The sequence below is a fragment of the Cuculus canorus genome, chromosome W (assembly GCF_017976375.1).
Source record: "Cuculus canorus isolate bCucCan1 chromosome W, bCucCan1.pri, whole genome shotgun sequence".
NCBI lineage: Eukaryota > Metazoa > Chordata > Aves > Cuculiformes > Cuculidae > Cuculus > Cuculus canorus.
In genome coordinates, this window is record NC_071440.1 from 7,243,497 (window position 1) to 7,263,494 (window position 19,998).

The 19,998-nt window shown below is 43.7% G+C and overlaps 1 protein-coding gene across 1 annotated transcript in view; it reads left to right on the forward strand.

Annotated features, from left to right (window-relative positions):
* The first annotated feature begins 6,820 nt into the window (after positions 1 to 6,820).
* Positions 6,821 to 19,998, forward strand: part of LOC128850268 (creatine kinase S-type, mitochondrial-like) — a 45,534-nt gene continuing 32,356 nt past the window's right edge. Inside the window, exons 1-4 of the mRNA XM_054053280.1 lie at positions 6,821 to 6,972; positions 8,728 to 8,926; positions 11,855 to 11,950; positions 19,173 to 19,394. Of these exons, the coding sequence (XP_053909255.1) occupies positions 6,821 to 6,972; positions 8,728 to 8,926; positions 11,855 to 11,950; positions 19,173 to 19,394 (669 nt within the window). The remainder of the gene's footprint in view (positions 6,973 to 8,727; positions 8,927 to 11,854; positions 11,951 to 19,172; positions 19,395 to 19,998) is intronic.

A 19,998-nucleotide genomic window follows, 5' to 3' on the forward strand; every position in this document is an offset into this window, starting at 1 on the left:
CAGCTGTGTGATCAACAGTGTTTTGACATAGTCATCAAAAACTTGGCGTTCTACAGCAGCCCGCAGCCTCTCTACAAATTGTAAAAACGGCTCTCGAACTCCCTGTCTAATTGCTGTATATTTATCCTTCGGTTCAGCGATCTCAGCTGTTCTCATCAGTGCTTCAGGCCCTACTGCTTTTACCTGTTCAAGCACTGAAGGGTGCCACTGAGCTTGATGCTGTGGATTACTAAACTGCCCAGTTCCTGTTAAAATATCTGCACCACTCCCATATCGGGGGTCTGACTGGGGGAGCTGCAGGTTCCGTATTGCCTGTGCTTCTGCCCTTTGAGTCCAAATATTTTGAAAAACTCTGCACTGAACAGGCTGAAACATAATTTGTGCAATTTGGGCAAAGTCATATGGTGTCATTTCTTCCATAGTTAATAATCGAAGCAATTGCATTGTTGCAGGGGAGCTGGGACCATACTGCGTAACAGTTTTTTGAAGTTCCTGTATTACTTTCCAGGTGTATGGTCTGTGCTCATCCATAATTCCCTGTCCTGGATCCCCCCGGACCACCGGGAATGCCATAGCTGTCACAGGACTCGGGTCACGTTCCTTTAAGGGTGTAGTTATTGCCTCAGACAAAGTCCAATGTCCTAGCATAGCCTGGTGTTTTACCTTTTGCCAAAATAAACAGTGATCAAACGGTCTCACAGTTACCTGTGCTGAGGGTGAATCCCACACCCGAGGGGTTTGAGGTTTACTGGAGGAACTCCCAAAGGTTGGCTTGGCATTAGCCTCTATCTTTCTGGTTTTTGAAGCAGCCGCCTCAGTGCCCCCCCCCCCGGGATTGTCCCAATCATCCGGCTCATCTGGCAAAGGCAGGAGTACCAAGGGATTTTATGCTTCGGGTGCCCCTCGCTCTTCAGGGGGCAGTGGAGGGGCGGAAGGCGTTACGGGGTTAACCGGCCATCAACTTTGTTTATATATCGGACAAGCCGAGTCTGTTTCATCGTCTGACTCATCAACAAGAAAACTTTTTCACGCTAACCGAGATGGTTTATTCTCTGGGTGCGTTACCGGATTTATTGAATTTAGGTGTTGAAACTCAGATAGAGATGCAGAGTCTGGGTTGGCAGTTAATATAGAAAATTCCTCTTGCTCCGTTAACAGATCCTCAGCAGATGGAGGCTCGTCTCGGGAGGCAAGGAGTGAAAGATCTTGCTCTGCCCGATCCCTCTGTTTTTTAAAGTCTTTCAAAGTATCAAACAAAAGGCACCATGTGGTTAACATAGATACTGACTCTTTGTCTCCGTGTGAAGTGCTATCAAACAGCCTGTTCCCTATTTCTTTCCAATTCGAAACAGTAAATGATGTCATTATATCTGGAGTATAACCCTGTCTCTTACTCCATAAAAGCATCTTTTGCAACATTAATTCCTCTAGCTTTACCCCCTTCTTTTCTAGTATTTGCTTCCACATGCTTATAATCATTTCCTCCTCTTCTGTTAGTGAGGCTCCCATCTTTTTCCCCAGCAGCTCACCTGCGCTCAGTGGCTTCTTAAAAGTCCCGGATCCGGAATTTAACAGCTTCTCTCGCCGCTCCTCTTGGCTATTCTTGCCGAAAACTCTTTTAGCAGTTTCTCTCGCCGCTCTTCTTGGCTATTCTTGCTGAAAACTCTTTTTTAGTGGCTGTGCCACCTCGGGGAACCCCAAAATTAAAACTCTCAGAAAATCGCTAGCTATATCACGTCGGGGTCACCAGATGTCGCTGTTGAGACATGACACGGTGACGTGGAAGCAAGTTTCTTTATTGAAGTTACATGGCTGGCCAGCGCGCGCTTGATCTTACACGCGCCTTTTATACCCTTGATTAACACACGCGTCTCCACATGATTGGATTAGTTTATACATAAACAATCTGTGAATGGATGGTACTACTTTCATGCATGGTCCTATATTGTCTGCCCACTTCCCGTCCCATGATCTCCTTCCGGGTGCATTAAGCAGGGGTCCTCAGACCCCCACAGGGGTCTACCCCCCTCGTCACCATCTTGCTGTCCCATGACCCAGGAGGGGCAATGAGAGCAGTTATCGGTGAAGACTGAGGCAAAAATGTTGTTGAGTACCTCAGCCTTCTCCTCATCTGTTGATACATGATCCCCATTTCCAGTCATCGGTGGGGGTACGTTCTCTTTGACCTTCCTCTTTTGATTGACGTACCTGTAAAAGCCCTTCTTGTTGGTCTTTACTTCCCTTGCCAAGTTCAGCTCCAGCTGCGCCTTGGCCTTCCTGACTTCATGCCTACACAACCGGGCAGCGTCTCTATACTCTTCCCAGGATCCCTGTCCCTGCTTCCACTGCCTGTGCAGTTCCCTCTTGCTCTTGAATTTAACCACCAGGTCTTGACTCAGCCATGCTGGTCTCCTTCCTTCCCTGCTTGATATCCTACATATGGGGACTGAGCGCTCTTGTGCTTCATGGAGACTGACATATTCTGTGGGGAAAAAAAGCCACCAACTGTTCATGATTTGTGGTCAAATTTGACAATTTTATTTTATTAGAATCTTTTTAGGTGCAGAAACATTTTGTTTAGACACTTTCAGAAAGAATCTTTCTGAAGTTTTTTTTATAAAATATGTTGCTTAGAAATCAATCTATTTTTAAAGGAGAGAAAATGTGAAAAAGGAAACAGTCTAGTTTCCTGTTCAATAGCGTATATTGTTCATTATTAAATTTAAAAGTTTTGTTTCTTTAGTTGCTGAACTAAAAATGTCATGCTTTTGTCCAAATCTACTTTCTGACTGCATGTGGACTGCCTGTGGCCTGTGTTATGTATAACATGGGCTTAGTTTATGCTGCAGTATTATATGCATTTTATACTCAGAACTATAGCCAAACCTTGTGGCAAGAGTTGTTAATTAAATGAGGAGTTTCACCATTTTGATAGAAACATAACAGACTCCATTCCACAGAAGTCCAGATGATATTTTTCTTCCCATTAAAAAGATCTGTTATGTTCTCATAGACCCTTTGCACTTGACAGTTTTGAGAATGATCGTTCCTAAAATTGCTATGATTGATGCTTGTCAGATCACTTTCTTAGCAGAGTCACCTCTTTTGCAGGAGCAATTCAGTTTAAAAGGCCGAGGCACTTACTAGTAAAGACCGAGACTGAACTTCAGCTCACAGAAATATCAAGTTTAGGGAAGTAAATGTTAGGATGAGGACTTCTGGGTTTAAGTTCTAACAAGACACCTTTAGTCAGATATTAGAATTTTTTAAAAAGAAGCCCATCTTTCTGAATGCTTTTAAGGTAGTTAACTTACACACACTGTGGAATCTCCAGTGTTGGAAGCTTTAAAGAGATTTTAGACAAGAATCTGTCAGGTAAAGTAGAGCCTGCCTTTCAGTAAGGGAAGGCTTTTCTGTGATTCAAGAAGTATCCTGGGGACAGGGCATGCAAACAGAATGGAAGAGAACATTGCCAAAAAGAAATATACTTGTGTTACAGACTTTTTTTTAAAAAAAATTCAAAAAAGAAAATAATTTTATGTGTATAAAATGTGCCTATGATTAGGTGTCCAAAATGTTCCTAAAGTTACAGATCCATTTAATTCATCAAACCCTATGGCACAAACTTCCACCATCTGAGTTACAGAAAAAGTCTCTTTGCTTGTTTAAGCTAGGTCCTCATATTCATCCATTTCCTTTTCCAGGTGGTTTATTTTACTTTCTTTTCAAAGACTGTGGGGTTTGTGACTATGATATACCTCAGGTACACAGTGTAGTTTAACATAAAAGTTGAAGATGACAGCTATCGACAGAGGATATTGTTTGCACATCGAATTCTGTGAAAAAATTGCTCTCTGCTCTTGGGATCATGCGCTCTCTTATCTAATACATGTCACAAGGACAAAATGAAAGACACAAGAACAGAAGCACTGAATCAGCAGCTATGGAGCCTTTAACAACTTGAGTGAGCATGGTTTGTCCCTCAAAGAAATTACAGAGAGCATACTTCACAGTCACCAAACTCCTGTGTAGTTCTCAGATCCTCAAGAACAGATTTGATTTAAATACACAGCTAAGAATACACTGTGGTTAGCTTCCAGTCACAGACCATAACATCATACTGAAATGTATAGAGATTTTCTTGTTGGTATGTTGCTTCTATCTGTTGTGCATACTTGATCATTGGAAAAGGCTCCAAGGTAGAAAAATATGCAGTCAATCAGTAGCTGCTGTTACAAAGCATAGGACTTTCATGACACATCTCACTAATACAAGGAATGGAGGTTATATAAAAACAGCTATCAGCAAAGTGTATCCTGCCAGCAGATACATGACATAACTAAACAATGGCCTAAAGCTGCTAACTACCTGTTATGCCGTGGCACATTCTGTGGTCAACATGTACAATGCTCTGGTTATTTCTAAAACATTATAATTATACTGTTGTGCCTCATGTGGCTTTCTAAACATATATTGTACACAATTCCTCTATTTTAATCATATATATGGATTATATTTGTCCCTTAAAGTGACACAAGATTCAGAAGTTACCAAGAATCGAAGCTGGTGGAGACTGATGAGTGCCTGGGGTGGTTGAAGTCATAATATTATCATCTGCAAGAGGATTTTGACAGATATGGTTTTCAGGACAGGATTTTGACTGTCAGCCAATTCCCTGCAGTAACAATAGGATCTGTGAAACAGAACTGTAAATGCACAGAACTCTTATGAAAATATATCCACAGTTTCTGAGACACTTAGGTATGAAAATGATATTTTTCCACAGAATAGTCATAAGTAAATATTTCAAAGTGCAGGATGGGGATGCTGTATTGTGAAAAAAACAAAAGAAGAACCACGTTCTAAATAAGGAGTAAAGGAAAGGAGTACAAAAACTCGTATCACAAACCTGATACTTGGTTTTGGCTTACAGTCAAACATTGTCCCATTGCATTTTGGGAGGGAAAAATCCTGTTGCCAGTCCTGCAACTCTCACTTACCTAAACTAATTCATTAATGGAGTCCCCATAAAGTGAGATAAAGCTATATTGCTGAGCAAAGAAGGAATGATCTGCCTCCTGTCCCATTCATGCATCAATACATATTTTCTTATATTCTAGTGCTGTGCAAATAATTATCCCCAAAGGGGCAAGGGCTCACTCAAGGATATATCCAGAAGAATTAATCACTCACCAAAAGGAGGGCGAGGACACTCAGTCCCAGGAGATTACCTTGGGTGGCATTCAAATCCCAAAGGGAGAGTTTCCAGTCACAGCCCTCTGCTCCATGGAGAACCACTCAAATCGGCTCTCTGGTGGGACCCCATTTTATACTATAGCCGAGTCTGATCTGTGGTAAATTTTAATTGGCTGTGACCCACATCTTCTGGGACTGTGAGCCTGGCAACAGTTCTCTACTCTCTCCCCCACCAGTAGTGCAGGGGGGTGAAAGGGGGTTTCAGTCAGTCCATCACTAACCTTAGCGTTCTCTGCAGCGAAAGAATCTCCCTCACACACATCCCTCCTTGAAACCTGAAAAAAAGTAATCAGTTCTCAACAGAACTTCCAGAAGTCTATGAAAGACTGTGTAAAGATTCATCTACCTTTGTTTGTTTTGAATGTTGTTCCCACTAGTTGCATTTAATGGTCTCAAGTCGTGACAGGGGAGGTTTAGATTGGATATTAGAAAAAAATTCTTTACCGAAAGAATGGTCAAACATTGGAACAGGCTGCCCAGGGAAGTGGTGGAGTCTCCTTCCCTGGAGGTGTTAAAAAAATGTATAGATGTGGCACTTTGGGATATGGTTTAGTAGGCATGGTGGTGTTGGGCTGACGGTTGGACTTGATGGTCTTAGAGGTCTTTTCCAACCTTAATGATTCTATGATTCAATTCTATGATGGTATTCTTATATTTGAAAAGGCAGTGAAGAACTGATCTCTATCCACGTTTCCCATGCCACTTAGGATTTTTAGGTCCATATCACATCTCTCCTCCAAACTGTCTCTTTTTCAGGCTGATGAGTTCTGGCTTACCTCAAAGTTATTCATATGCAAAAAAAGCATGAAGTGTTTAACAGGTCAGGCTAACATGGAAAAGGGACATGAATTTCTATGGGTGACAGCACTGAAAGGAATGACCTACCTAATGCCACATCCTGCCACATTTGACTTTTCTGACTGGACAGCCCCTTACAGCAGAGTCACTCAGAAGCCTTTTCAATAAAAATATAGAACTTGAACTTCTGACTTTGCAGGTTGCCTTATCCCACCGCATGCCACAAATTCCTGCAATCTACAGTCAGCATTATGCAATTGATTATGCCATGGAATACTCAAAACTTCAGACTCAAAACCTTAACAAGATTTCAACGTCCTTCCCTATTACCACTTTCTCCAAAATATTCCTTTCACTTTAAATTTTTTTTTGTCTGCTGTTTCTTACTCTGGTAGTGTATCTTTTTGGTCAGTGGAAAGATGTCTCTGTGTAATGCACTGTTGCTACAAAGCAAGCTAAAGCATTCAATTATGGCCCTAAACCATTAAAACAATAAAAATATTCTAGGTATTGGGTTTAGAATTGTGTGCTCAATACAGCACTAAAAATCAATTGATTTCCAATTCTACCAAAGGTACATATATAGAAATACAGTAAATCCTAACTATTTTTCTTAACACAGTTTCAATGCAAATCAATAATAAGAATTAATTGCTTCTTTTATTGGACTACAGTTAAAAATTAGGGTTTATTTTTCATTTGCACTGTTCTTATGCGTTGATTTTAGATTTTCTTCTCTTCTAGAAATTGTATCCTTCAAAGACAAATGGCTAGCACATTCTGTCATCTCCTGGCTGGCCGTGCAACTACTGCACTCTTTATAGCAGCAGGTACAGGGGTACTAACCACTGGATACCTCTTCAATAAGCAAAATGTTAAGGCTGTTGTTCAAGAAAAACGAAAACTCTTCCCTCCAAGGTAAGCACTTTAGGTTAAGTAGTCAGCTGAGCATAGGGCCCAGTTAACTGGGCTAGGCAGCCTTTAACTCTTTTGGGGAGGAAGATTCCCATTAAAGCTGCAGAGTACCTACTCCCTCATGCAAACACACCATCTATGTGGCTGCATATGGGCTGTTGACAACCTAAACCCCAGCATCCTTTATTAATAACTCCAGCTTTAGATAGCACTGACAGTGGCTTTCAAGACCAGAAAACAGGGATGTGAGATCATATCAATGCACTCACAAAAACAATGACAAGCTTGAAAAATGGTTCAATTTTTAGGCAAAGCACCAAATTAGCCCTTATTTTATCTCATCAGCTATTGAATGCTTTCAGCACTTATTGGACTAGCTGCTTGCATAGATTCTATTAGGAATCATGAAAGTATTTTAATTATGCAAGTAGTCAAGAAATCTCTTATATAACTACTGCATTTGAAATATTCCTAATTCTGTTTAAAAACTAGTTGATTGATGATTAGAAACTAACTACAGATAAGTACGTTGACTTTATTGGCCATATATGTGAAAAAAACCACACAAAATAAACACCCCAAAACACCAAAAAAAAAAAAAAAAACCGATCAGGCTTTGACAGACTTTTTTTTAATACGGCAAATAGCATCATAGTTCAAATAAATTCTGATTAAAATAATGGGGTTGTGAATAAAGCAGACTGTTATCCAAACAAAGTAAATCATTAAAACAACTCCAAATATTATAAAATAGTTAGATTCCCAGCTGATATAGATCAGACAGTTCTACTGATGACCACTAAGCTGCAATAATATCTCAGTTCAGAATGAGAGCTCTTATCCAGCTAAACATAATTAATTTCCCACTTGAACAAAACGATGTTAGAGCTCTTTTCATTCTGAATAAGAGTGTCTTAGCAGAGGTTTAATACACTTTCAGGGATAATTTCGATTCATTTTTCTGGTTGCTCCAAGTAACAGAAAACTGCTGTTGTATGTTAGCATAGTTGTCCACCAGTGCAGTGAGAAGTGACCTCAGTATTCTTCCCTTCCTAGAGTGCAATGTATTGTGGTGAGTTATCCTTGGCTGGCTGCCAGATACCCACCCAGCTACTCTCTGACTCTCCCTTCTCAGCAAGACAGGGGGAGAAAATAATATGAAAAAAAATGGACTGAGATAAGGACAGGGTTATCACTCACCAAATATCATCATGGGCAAAACAGACTCAACTTAGGGAAGTTTAGTTTAATTCATTGACAATTAATTGCAACAGAGTAGGATAATGAGAAATAAAACCAAAACTAAAATCACCTCTCCCCCACACTCCCTTCTTCCCAGACTCAACTTCCCTCCCAGCTCTTCTATCTCCTGCCCCCCAAGTGGCACAGGAGGAATGGGGGTTGCAGTCAGCTCATAACACTTAATCGCTGCCACTCCTTCCTCCTCACACTGTTCCCCTCCTCCAGCATGGGGACCCTCCCATGGGATACAGTCCTTCATGAACTTCTCCAGTGTGGATCCTTCCCAAGAACAAGCTGCAGTTCTTCAAGAACTCGTCCATCATGGGTCCTTTCCACAGGGTAGTCTTTCAGGAAAAGACTGCTCCTGCATGGGTCCTCCACAGGCCATGTGAAATTATATTTTTCAGCTGTGCTTTGTACTCCATATTTCCTGATCACTTAAGTAGTTTCTTAAACCTGCAAAGATTACTGCTTGAAGATATCACATTAAGTGCTTGCATTTTTTTTTCTCTTCAGTGCAGACTATCCTGATCTCCGCAAACATAACAACTGCATGGCTGAATGCCTCACACCAGCAATTTATGCTAGGCTAAGGGACAAGATGACTCCCAACGGCTACACCCTAGACCAGTGTATCCAAACTGGAGTTGACAATCCTGGCCATCCTTTCATTAAAACTGTGGGCATGGTTGCAGGTGATGAAGAATCCTATGAGGTAAAATATTTTCATAATGCTACCATATTTGGTTCAGTTTGAATGGTATAGTTCACAAGGGCCTGTTATACGAACACAGATTCTTAGTAGAATATGCACTACTAAGAGAAACTGTATCCCAGAGAATACATAAAGGGCAGGCCATGTGCATAAAGACAGTATTTTCCCTACTCTTTATGAGGATTTGAATGTTATTCCACATTAGGAAATGCAGTGAATATGACACACTGATAAAGGACTCCTGTCTACTGCAGTCAAAGATAATAAAATATGGCTGTTTGGGAGCAATCCCCTATTTGCTTCCAACAGCTGATCTCTTTCCTAGTACTAAACATAGTGCAATTGTAAGGTAAGGTGCAATTTTTATTGTGAAGATGAGCAACCACTACAGAACACTGTTTAGGTCAAAATTACTAAAAACCATCACCAACAATTTCCCAATTAATTCTTAGGAGAAAAAGGGTGAAAATCCATGTTCTGCTTCTAAAAGGTACAGCAGAAACTCAGAGCAACTGAAAAACTCATGGCAAACTACTGGCAGTTACCCTCTGCTACATAAAAGAGAGATCTATTGAAAGAGATCTCTTAGGAAAGCAAACTTCCAGCTCTTCAAGGAGTTAGTCAGTAGCACCTCCTGGGAAACGGTCCTCAGGGATAAGGAAGCAGAACAGAACTGGCAAATATTTAAGGATGCTTTCCATAGAGCGCAAGAGCGCTCAGTCCTCAGATGTAGGAAATCCGGCAGGGAAGGGAAGAGACCAGTGTGGCTGAGTCGAGACCTGCTGGTCAAACTCAAGAGCAAGAAGGAACTGCACAGGCAGCGCAAGCAGAGACAGGGAACCTGGGAAGAATATAGGGACATTACCTGCCTGTGTAGGGATGGAGTCAGGAAGGCCAAGGTGCAGCTGGAGCTGAACTTGGCAAGGGAAGTGAAGACTAACAAGACAGGTTTCTACAGGTACGTCAATCAGAAAAGGAAGGTTAAAGAGAATGTATCCCCACTGATGATTGGGAATTGTGACCTCATATCAACAGACAAGGAGAAGGGTGAGGTACTCAACAACTTTTTAACCTCAGTCTTCACTGATAATCATTCTGCTCACCCCTCCTGGATCAAGGGACAACAAGAAGGGGACCAGGGGGGTATAGCCACTCCCACTGCAGGGGAGGATCAGGTTCATGACCACCTGAGGAACCTGAACATATATAAGTCTATGGGATCTGACGAGATGCATCCCAGACTCCTGAGGGAATTGGCTGATATGGTGGCCAAGACACTCTCTATGATATTTGAGAAGTCATGGCAGTCAGGAGAAGTCCCTGGTGACTGGAAGAAGGGCAACATTGCGCCCATTTATAAACAGGGTAGAAAAGATGAATCTGGGAATTACTGACCTGTCAGCCTCACCTCCGTGCCTGGGAACATGATGGAACAGATCCTGTTCCTCCTGGAATCTATGCTAAAGCACATGGAGGTGATTAATAGCAGCCAACATGGCTTCACCAAAGGCAAGCCCAAGTGGCTTTCTATGATGGGGTAACCAAAGCAGTGGACACAGGAAAACCAACAGGGGTGATCTGTCTGGACTTCTGTAAAGCCTTTGACAGGGTCCCTCACAACATCCTTCTCTCTAAATTGGAGAGATATGGATTTGATGGGTGGACTATTTGGTGGATAAGAACTGGCTGGATGGTCACATTCAGAGAGTTGTGGTCAACGGCTCAAAGTCCAGATGGAGATCAGTGACAAGTATGTCCCTCAGGGGGCCGTATTGGGACCGGTGCTGTTTAACATCTTTATGAATGATATAGACAGAGATTGAGTGCGCCCTCAGCAAGTTTGCAGAGGACACCAAACTGAGTGGTGCAGTTGCCACACCAGAAGAACAGGATATAATCTAGAAGGACCTGGACAAGCTGGAGAAGTGGGCCTGTGTGAACCTCATGAGGTTCAACAAGGCCAAGTGGAAGGTCCTACACCTGGGTTGGGGCAATACATGGTTTCAGTACAGGATGGGGGATGATGTGATTGAGAGCAGCCCTGTGGAGAAGGACTTGGGAATGCCGATTGATGAGAAGCTTGACATGAGCTGGCAATGTGCACTCGCAGCCCAGAAGGCCAACCATATCCTGAGCTGCATCAAAAGAAGTGTGGCCAGCAGGTTGAGGGCATGTGATTCTGCCCCTCTACTCATCTCTTGTGAGACCCCACCTGTAGTACTGTGTCCAGTTCTGGAATCCCCAACATAAGAAGGATACAGAACTGTTGGAACGGGTCCAGAGGAGGGCTACAAAGATGATCAGAGGGCTGGCACACCTCTCGTACAAGTACAGGCTGAGAGAGTTGGGGTTGTTCAGCTTGGAGAAGAGAAGGCTCTGAGGAGACCTTGTAGCAGCCTTCCAGTACCTGAAGGGGGCCTACAAGAACGCTGGGGAGGGACTTTTTTACAAGGGCATGTAGTCATAGGACAAGGGGGAATGGCTTTAAATTAGAGGGGGGAAGATTTAGACATTAGGAAGAAATTCTTCACAATGAGGGTGATGAGACACTGGTACAGGTTGCCCAGGGAGGTTGTGGATGCCCCCTCCCTGGAAGTGTTGAAGGCCAGGTTGCACGGGGTCTTGAGCAGCCTGGTCTAGTGGGATGTGTCCCTGCCCATGTCAGAGGGGTTGGAACTGAATGATCTTTAAGGTCCCTTCCAACCCAAACTATTCCATGATTCTATGATTTTGAGAGAGAATTTTTTTCAGACACCAGTTTACAAATATACAACCCACATTTGACCCTTCCCTTCATATTTACCCCTGTCAGCACTTGCAAAGTCCCCCTGGAGCCTGTAATAAGGGATTTCCTTTGTGATTGAAGTTAGTGTCATAAAGTGTTTCTATGATACTAAAGACTCTTTGTACATTCTCTTGACTCCATAGGTGTTTGCTGAGATTTTTGACCCTGTCATTAAAGTGAGACATAACGGCTATGATCCACGCACAATGAAGCATCACACAGACCTGGATGCATCCAAGGTAAGATTTAAATAAAATAACAAGTAAAGAAAGACTAAATGCTGCTTCTTTCAGTGATGATATTGTATGCAATAGTACTTCCCCCTGCCCTCGATCCAACTCCAAAGAAAATTATTTTAGGGCTAAAGAATGCCACAAATTACTGAAATGGCACGTCCCACAGGGATTAAGTCTAAATGAAGTGAAGTTCTGTCCTTTCTTTTTGCAAGGCTGTTGTTAGTTTACAGCTTAGGTTTACTGGGGTTTTCAGCATATGATAAAGGACAAACCATGATAGCATCTACATGGCCTTTCTTTCTCTTCCTTATTCTTCTCTTCTAATTCCCTCTTTACTCGACTTCTTTCACCGGACTACTCTAGTTTCACCTGACTACTTTATTTAATTCCACCATGACATCATGCAGAAGAGTCAGAAGCATGAGACTGTGCTGCTCTACAAAAGGAGCAAGCCAGGATCCCAAAGTAATAGCAAGACAAGCAGAGCACTGGACTCACTAAGGGCACAGTTCGACAGTAACCAAGCAAGAAGAGAACAGGTCTACTTACAGCAACCAGGTTTAACCAACCCCCCAGTGACTGACAAAGAAGCCAATAGTGACAAGGCACATGTGAGGTCAGGTCAGCGAGGCAGGGTCAGGATAAACAAGGCACAAGGCCAGGCATAGACATACCTACAAAGTAGCTCAGGGATGGAGGGTGAGGGCCTTAGATTAAATGCAGCTCAAAACAAGGTGTAAAGACCCCAGATGAAACTTCCCACAGATATTTTTCAGACAACTCTTTTCAAAGTTGTCAGATCCATGGTTACACAGCTATGCAATATCAGAACTGACTAAAACCCAGTGGAGAGAGGGTAGAAAAGGTTTGAAGAACTCCTTGGTGCACTCATGGCCCTAACAGGAAGCTAATTGCATCCTTACCTTGTTAATGGATGAATCAATTACAGCTGGTACTAAGCATTTGGGCCTTTGCCTAATGTCACTGTCACAAAAGTAAATTTGAAAATATGAGAGACTTCAGAAAAGAGAGTTTACCAATCTGATTAACCCTTTAACTCACAATATCGCAAGGAACAAAACCATATAAATTGTCCAGCCTGTCAGTCACAGTAAATACTGAGCAATAACGCAAGGATAACCAATATTATCCAGCTTGCCCTAAACCATTTTCGTTGGATTCTTATCAACGATCTCACAAAGACAATCAATCTTGTCTAGCTTACTGAGCTTAAATCAAAAACTCCCTTTAAATCCTTCTTAACAGTTAGACTTGTATATGTACAAATAAGTAGATTTTATTAAGAATAATTTATTATAACAACTCATAAATAAATAAGGGTTTGGTGGTGGCTGAGGATAAGATACTGTTTCCGAAAATACACTGAAAGTAAAGAACTCGAGGATAGAAAGGAGTAACATGCAGATAAGAAATATGTAGTTAAGCTCAAAGTATAGAGAGAAACAAATAATTAGCATGATGTTAAGATATATATTTAGCACGCATAACACAAAGGTCTTACTCCAGGGGAGGGGAGGGGAGGGGAGGGGAGGGGAGGGGGCCCAGCCCACTGGCTGATCCCAGGTTTCAACAACCTTTTCCCCAACAAACTTTCCCCTTTGTTTCCATTTTTATACTAATTTGCACCTTTAGGGTGGAGTTTTAGGTGGAGCTTGAGTGACTGAATTCATTACATCAAACCCTGCTGATTGGCGGAGAAAAAATTTTCACTTTGCTTGCAAAAACTTACATGCGCATGCCTAGTAGGAGTGGCTTGCCTCAGAGGTGGGGAGGATGCAGGTAGTCTTAGGTATGGGGGGGTGTTTTAGTATTATAATGAGTATAGGTATTTAGTATTATAATAAGTATATTTAGTATTATAATAAGTACAGGTAAACTGGAGGGCTGGATTGTCAGAGCAAAAGATATAATTCATCTTCTTGGAAAATAATTGGGCATTTATATCAGGCTTCTTGCGGGGGAAACATGATGCTTGCTGAGAGCAGGAGTTAGCTATGCCTGTCCCCAGACGTCCCATCCCCCACTTCAGATAGCAAGATGCCCTTAGTGCATACCTTTCTGATGAGCAATGTACTGCAAGTCCACTGATTTTGCTTTTAAAGCCTTGTACTCAGCCTATGGCAAGGGGGGGAGCAGCCAGTCCCATTTCTCCACACATTCAGCTCCATTCCTGCATTCAACCTTACTCCTAGTCACTGTGAGTCTGCTACTAAAAGAACGATAACCATGTATTTAAGGATCAGAGCGAAAGCATTTCCTCCCCCCCCCCCCCCCCCCCAGCTCCCCGCTCCTGCACACACACAATCAAATCTTACCCATTACTTAGTGTTATTCGGCAACATATAGCAGCAGAATGATGAGTGCTGCAGCAGGGTGACAGCTTGTGGCAGCGAGGCGCTTACCAGAGCCGGGGAAAGCCCAAAAAAACCCAGGAGAGAGCGGGAAAGAGCCGGGGGGGGGGCGGCTCCTGAGTCCTGATACCCGGAAGCGGCAGTTCCTGCGTGGTGGCTGATGTAGGGGGGGCGGTCCCAGCAATTACCGCGGAAAATTTAAACGGCCTCTAGGGAGCACTGTGACCCAGAGCGTGATAAACAGGAGTGTGGTGCGTTAGAGAGCTGTGGTGTGTGTTAGTCAATTACGGCAGTTTGAGCGGGCAGAGAGGGGTTAGAGATCAGCCAGAAGAGACCAAAGACCATAGTGGCCACCTGGCAGAAAATTAAGGTTGCTCCAGGTACTGCATCAGCCAGGACTGATGCAACCACTCAGATGGAGCCTCAATGGGTACATGCAGCTACCAAGACACCAGGCTGCAGGGAGTGCCCCCTCTCACACTCTCTCTGACCACCAGTGGTGACTTCACTTGTGGAAGCTGTGCTCAGGTGGGGGAACTTTGCTTGGCGTCAGAGCTAAGGGAGGAAGTAACTAGGCTAAGGATGTTTAGGGAGCGTGAGAGGAAGATAGACCAATGGAACAACATCCTATGCTCCGCCTCAAAAACTAAGCAGGTAGTAAGAACTAGCACGGTTGAGAACTCCTCATCCACTACCTGTTTGGCTGAGGAGAAGAATGATGGGGAATAGCAGCAAGATCCCACCCGATGAAGCCGGCGCATCGTCCCTGTTCTGACAACAAACTCCTGGGTTCCCTTTCATAATAGATGCGAAGTGCTGCAAGTGGAATCAAACTCCACAGAGGAGGAGGATGACTCCCACAGCCTAAAACATTCCCTAGGTTGAGCCATCCTCAATTGCCATCAAAACAACCTCTGTGAAGAAGAGTCATTGTCTTGGGGAATTCCCTGCTGAAGGGAAGAGAAGGCCCTATATACAGATGGGATCCACCACACAGAAAGGTCAGCTGCCTGCCTGGGGCTTCCGTTAAAGACATAATAAAAAAGCTTCCTACCCTGGTAAAGCCTCTGGATTAATATGCTCTGTTAATATTCTGAGTAGGCAATAATGGTATACAGAGGAAGAAACTGAGGGCAATTAAGAGGGACTTCAGGAGGCTGGGGAGAATGGTGAAGGGCTCTAGAGCACAAGTAGTGTTTACCTCTACCATTCAAATAATAAGGAATGAAGAGGGAGAGAACAAGAAAAATCAGATAATTAGTACTTGGCTCCAAACCTGCTGTGAGGAGCAAAACTTTGGGTTCTTTGACCATAGACAGGCCTACACACCTCCAGGCTTCATGCCCAGGGAATGGGGCACTCTTGTCCCCTAGGGGTACAAAAATTCTGATCGAAAATCTAGCAGGGCTCATTAATAGAGCTTTAAACAAGATGTGAAGGGGGAGGGGGATAAAACCAGACTTGACAGAAAAGAGCCTGGAAATGGCACTCCAGTGCCTGAGAGATGGTGTACTGGAGAGGACCTCCAGTATGTCACCTCAGAGCGAGTGGGAGCGAGTACATCTAGTGACGGAAAAGATGTAAACGGCACTGATGGGTTAGATAATTTAAGGACCAGTCATTTGGGAATGAAGACTATTGCCTTTATGAGAACTGCAAGATTAACAGCGCAACTGAAGTGTATCTACACCAATGTATGCAGCAAGGGCAATAAACAGGAGGAACTGGAAGCTATTGTAGGGCAAGGAGGCCATGACGTAGTTGCCATTACAGAAACATGGTGGAACGACTCGTATAACTGGATTACTGCTATGGTGGGATGTAAACTCTTCAAGCAGGATAGGAAAGGTAGGAGAGGTTGTGGGGTAGCCCTCTATGTTAGAGAGTGCTTTGACACCCTTGAGCTCGATAATGGTGATGACAGGATTGAGTGTCTGTGGGTAAAAATCAGAGGAGCCCACAAAAAGGCAGATATTGTGATGGGAGTCTGTTATAGATCACCTAGCCAAGAAGAAGAGGTTGATGAGCTTTGTTACAAACAACTGGGAGAAGACTCAAGATCGCTAACTTTTGTCCTTGTGGGAGACTTTAACCTACCAGATGTCTGCTGGAAGTACAATGCAGCAGAGAGAAAGCAGTCTAGGAGGTTCCTGGAGTGTGTGGAAGACAACTTCCTCACACAACTGGTGAGTGAGCTGACAAGGGAAGGCGACTTCCTGGACCTGCTGTTTGTGAACAGAGAAGGCCTTGTGGGAGATGTGATGGTTGGAGGACGCCTGGGGCAAAGCGATCATGAGATGGTAGAATTCTTAGCAGAACAGCCACCTTAGACTTCCAGAGGGCAGACTTTGGACTCTTCAGAAGGCTGATTATTAAATTCCCATGGGAGACAGTTCTTAAGGGCAATGGAGCCCAAGAGGGCTGGGCACTCTTCAAGAAAGAAATCCTGGCAGCGCAAGAGCAAGCCGTCCCTGTGTGCCAGAAAAGGAGCCGGCAGGGAAAAAAAAACAACAGCTTGGTTGAGCAGAGAGATCTGTGTGGATATCAAAAAAAGAGGAATGTCTATGAGCTTTGTAAGAAGGGGCAGGCATCTCGGGAGGACTACAGGGATGAAGTGAGATCATGCAGAGGAAAAATCAGGAGGGCTAAAGCCCAACTAGAACTCAGACTGGCCAGTTCTGTGAAAGATAAAAAAAAAATCTTTCTACAAATGCATCAACAATAAAAGGAGGACCAGGGAGAATATCCAGTCTTTATTGGACACAAAGGGAAAAACTGTGACAAATGATGAAGACAATGCTGAGGTACTTAATGCCTTCTTTGCCTCAGTCTTTATTAGTAAGGAAAATTGTTCCCTGTGTGTACATCCCCAGGAGCTAGAGGAGCAGAACAAAGCTCCCATGTTCCAAGAGGAGGTGGTTAGAGACTTGCTTGGCCAATTAGACACTCACAAGTCTATGGGGCCGGATGGGATCCACCTGAGGATATTGAGGGAGCTGGCGGACGTGCTTGCCAAACCCCTTTCTATCATCTACCAGTAGTCCTGGCTGACTGGGGAAGTTCCACTTGACTGGAGGCTGGCTGAGGTTATACCCATTTACAAGAATGGTTGGAGGGAGGATCCAGGAAACTACAGGCCTGTCAGTCTGACCTCATTGACAGGGAAGGTCATGGAGCAGGTGAGATTGAGTGCTATCATACAGCACATGCAAGGCAGCTGGGTGATCAGGCCCAGTCAACATGGGTTCATGAAAGGCAGGTCTTGCCAAACTAACCTGATCACCTTCTATGGCAAGGTGACCCACTCACTGGATGAGGGAAAAGCTGTGGATGTAGTCTTCTTGGACTTCAGTATATCCTTTGATACAGTTTCTCATAACATTCTGCTTAGGAAACTGGCTGCCTCTTGCCTGGACAGGCATACACTCTCCTGGGTGGAAAACTGGTTGGATGACCAGACCCAAAGAGTTGTGGTAAATGGAGTTAACTCCAGATGGAGGCCAGTCACAAGTGGCGTCCCCCAGGGCTCAGTGCTGGGTCCAGTCCTGTTCAATATCTCTATCAATGGCCTGGATGAAGGCATTGAGTGAATCCTTAACAAGTTGGCAGACGACACTAAGCTGGGAGGAAGTGTTGATCTCCTGGAGGATAGAGAGGCTCTCCAAAGGTATCTGAACAGGCTGGACTGCTGGGCTGAGACCAATGGCATGAGGTTTAACAAGGCCAAATGCTGGGTTCTGCACTTGGGACACGACAACCCTGTGCAGTACTACAGACTAGGGGAAGAGTGGCTAGAAAGCTGCCTGGAGGAGAAGGACCTGGTGGTGTTGGTTGACAGCCAACTTAACATGAGCCAGCAGTGTGCCCAGGTGGCCAAGAAGGCCAATGGCATCTTGGCTTGTATCGGAAATAGTGTGGCCAGCAGGTCCAGGGAGGTTATTCTGCCCCTGTACTCAGCACTGATGAGACCACACCTTGGAGACTGTGTTCTCTTCTGGGCCCCTCACCACAAGAAGGATGTTGAGACTCCGGAGCGTGTCCAGAGAAGAGCAATGAAGCTGGTAAAGGGGCTGGAGAACAAGTCTTATGAGGAGTGGCTGAGGGAACTGGAGTTGTTTAGGCTTGAGAAGAGGAGGCTGAGGAGAGACCTTATTGCTCTCTACGCTCCCTGAAAGGAGGTTGTGGAGCGTAGGGTGCTGGCCTCTTCTCCCAAGTGACAGGGGACAGGACAAGGAGGAATGGCCTTAAGCTGTGCCAGGGGAGGTTCAGACTGGATATCAGAAAAAAATTTTTGACTGAAAGGGTCATTGGGCACTGGAACAAGCTGCCCAGGGAGGTGGTTGAATCATCATCCCTGGAGGTACTTAAAAGATGGGTAGATGAGGTGCTCAGGGACATAGTGTAGTGGCAGATAGGAATGGTTGGAGTCGATGATCCAAGAAATCTTTTCCAGCCTGGTGGTTCCATGATTCTATGTTTTCCTTCATAGTTCAATAATGGTGTAAATTAGCATCATCTTGGGCTTTCCTCTTTTCAAAGATCTTCCATACCTGGCCTTCTTTCTGTCTTCATATCCATGTTTCCAAAAGCCGCTCAGATCCTTTCATATTCCACACTGGCGCTAAGAAGGATCAGCTGGTTACTTTGCCGCATTCAGTCAGCAAAAGAACTTTGGAGTTCCTAAAAAAACATTAGTATCTGAAACACTGAGGGATTCCTAATGTTCTGTGATATCTAGGAGAGGTCATGATACCTGGGCCAAAAGATGCCCCATTTTTGTATGATGTTTTTTTTTAAATGTTAGTGTGCAAAATGGTAGACTTTGTGTAAACTGAAAAACATTCTTCCTTCAGATCACCCACGGTCAATTTGATGAGCGCTATGTCCTCTCATCACGTGTACGTACTGGGCGTAGCATCCGGGGCCTCAGCCTTCCTCCAGCTTGTACCAGAGCAGAGAGAAGAGAAGTGGAAAATGTTGTGGTCACTGCTTTAGCTGGGCTGAAAGGAGACCTTTCTGGAAAGTACTATAGTTTGACCAATATGTCTGAGAAGGATCAGCAGCAGCTTATTGATGTAAGTATAACTCCATGTTACATGTAGGGCTTTTACATGTGTATGAAAGCCACATGTACATTTAAAGAAAATGAAAAAAATGAAACTGATTTGAGAAAATTAGTTCAAGTGGTGCTTACACTGAAATGATGATTTGTAAATGGTGAGACAGAATGTCAACTGCAGTGTGTTAAAAAACAAGATTAACAACTATGATAATGACCCTTTCCATCTTGTCACCCAGAGTTGTCGAGATGGACCACATAGATATGGCTACACCATAATGACTCTGGGTGGGATTGATCTCATCCCCCCTGGATATGCAATGAGGTTCCAGGAATAAAGTGTGCTTGTCACTTCAGGGAAAAATATGAATATGAAAGTACCTCTGTGTAATATAAAGTTCTCTGCAATCACTGTTGGGTAGAAGCACTCTGAGGACGAATCCCGAGTCTTCTCCAGGGCTGTATAAAGTGTACCTGCCTTAATGGTTAAATTAAACTATTAAGCATAAGTTTCTTTGTTTCAACAAATTTGGGACCTCTAAGGTTGAGGGTAGCAAGTGTGCAAGCTAAGATCCAAATTCTCAGTGCTACACACACATGCACACAGATCGTGATATTCA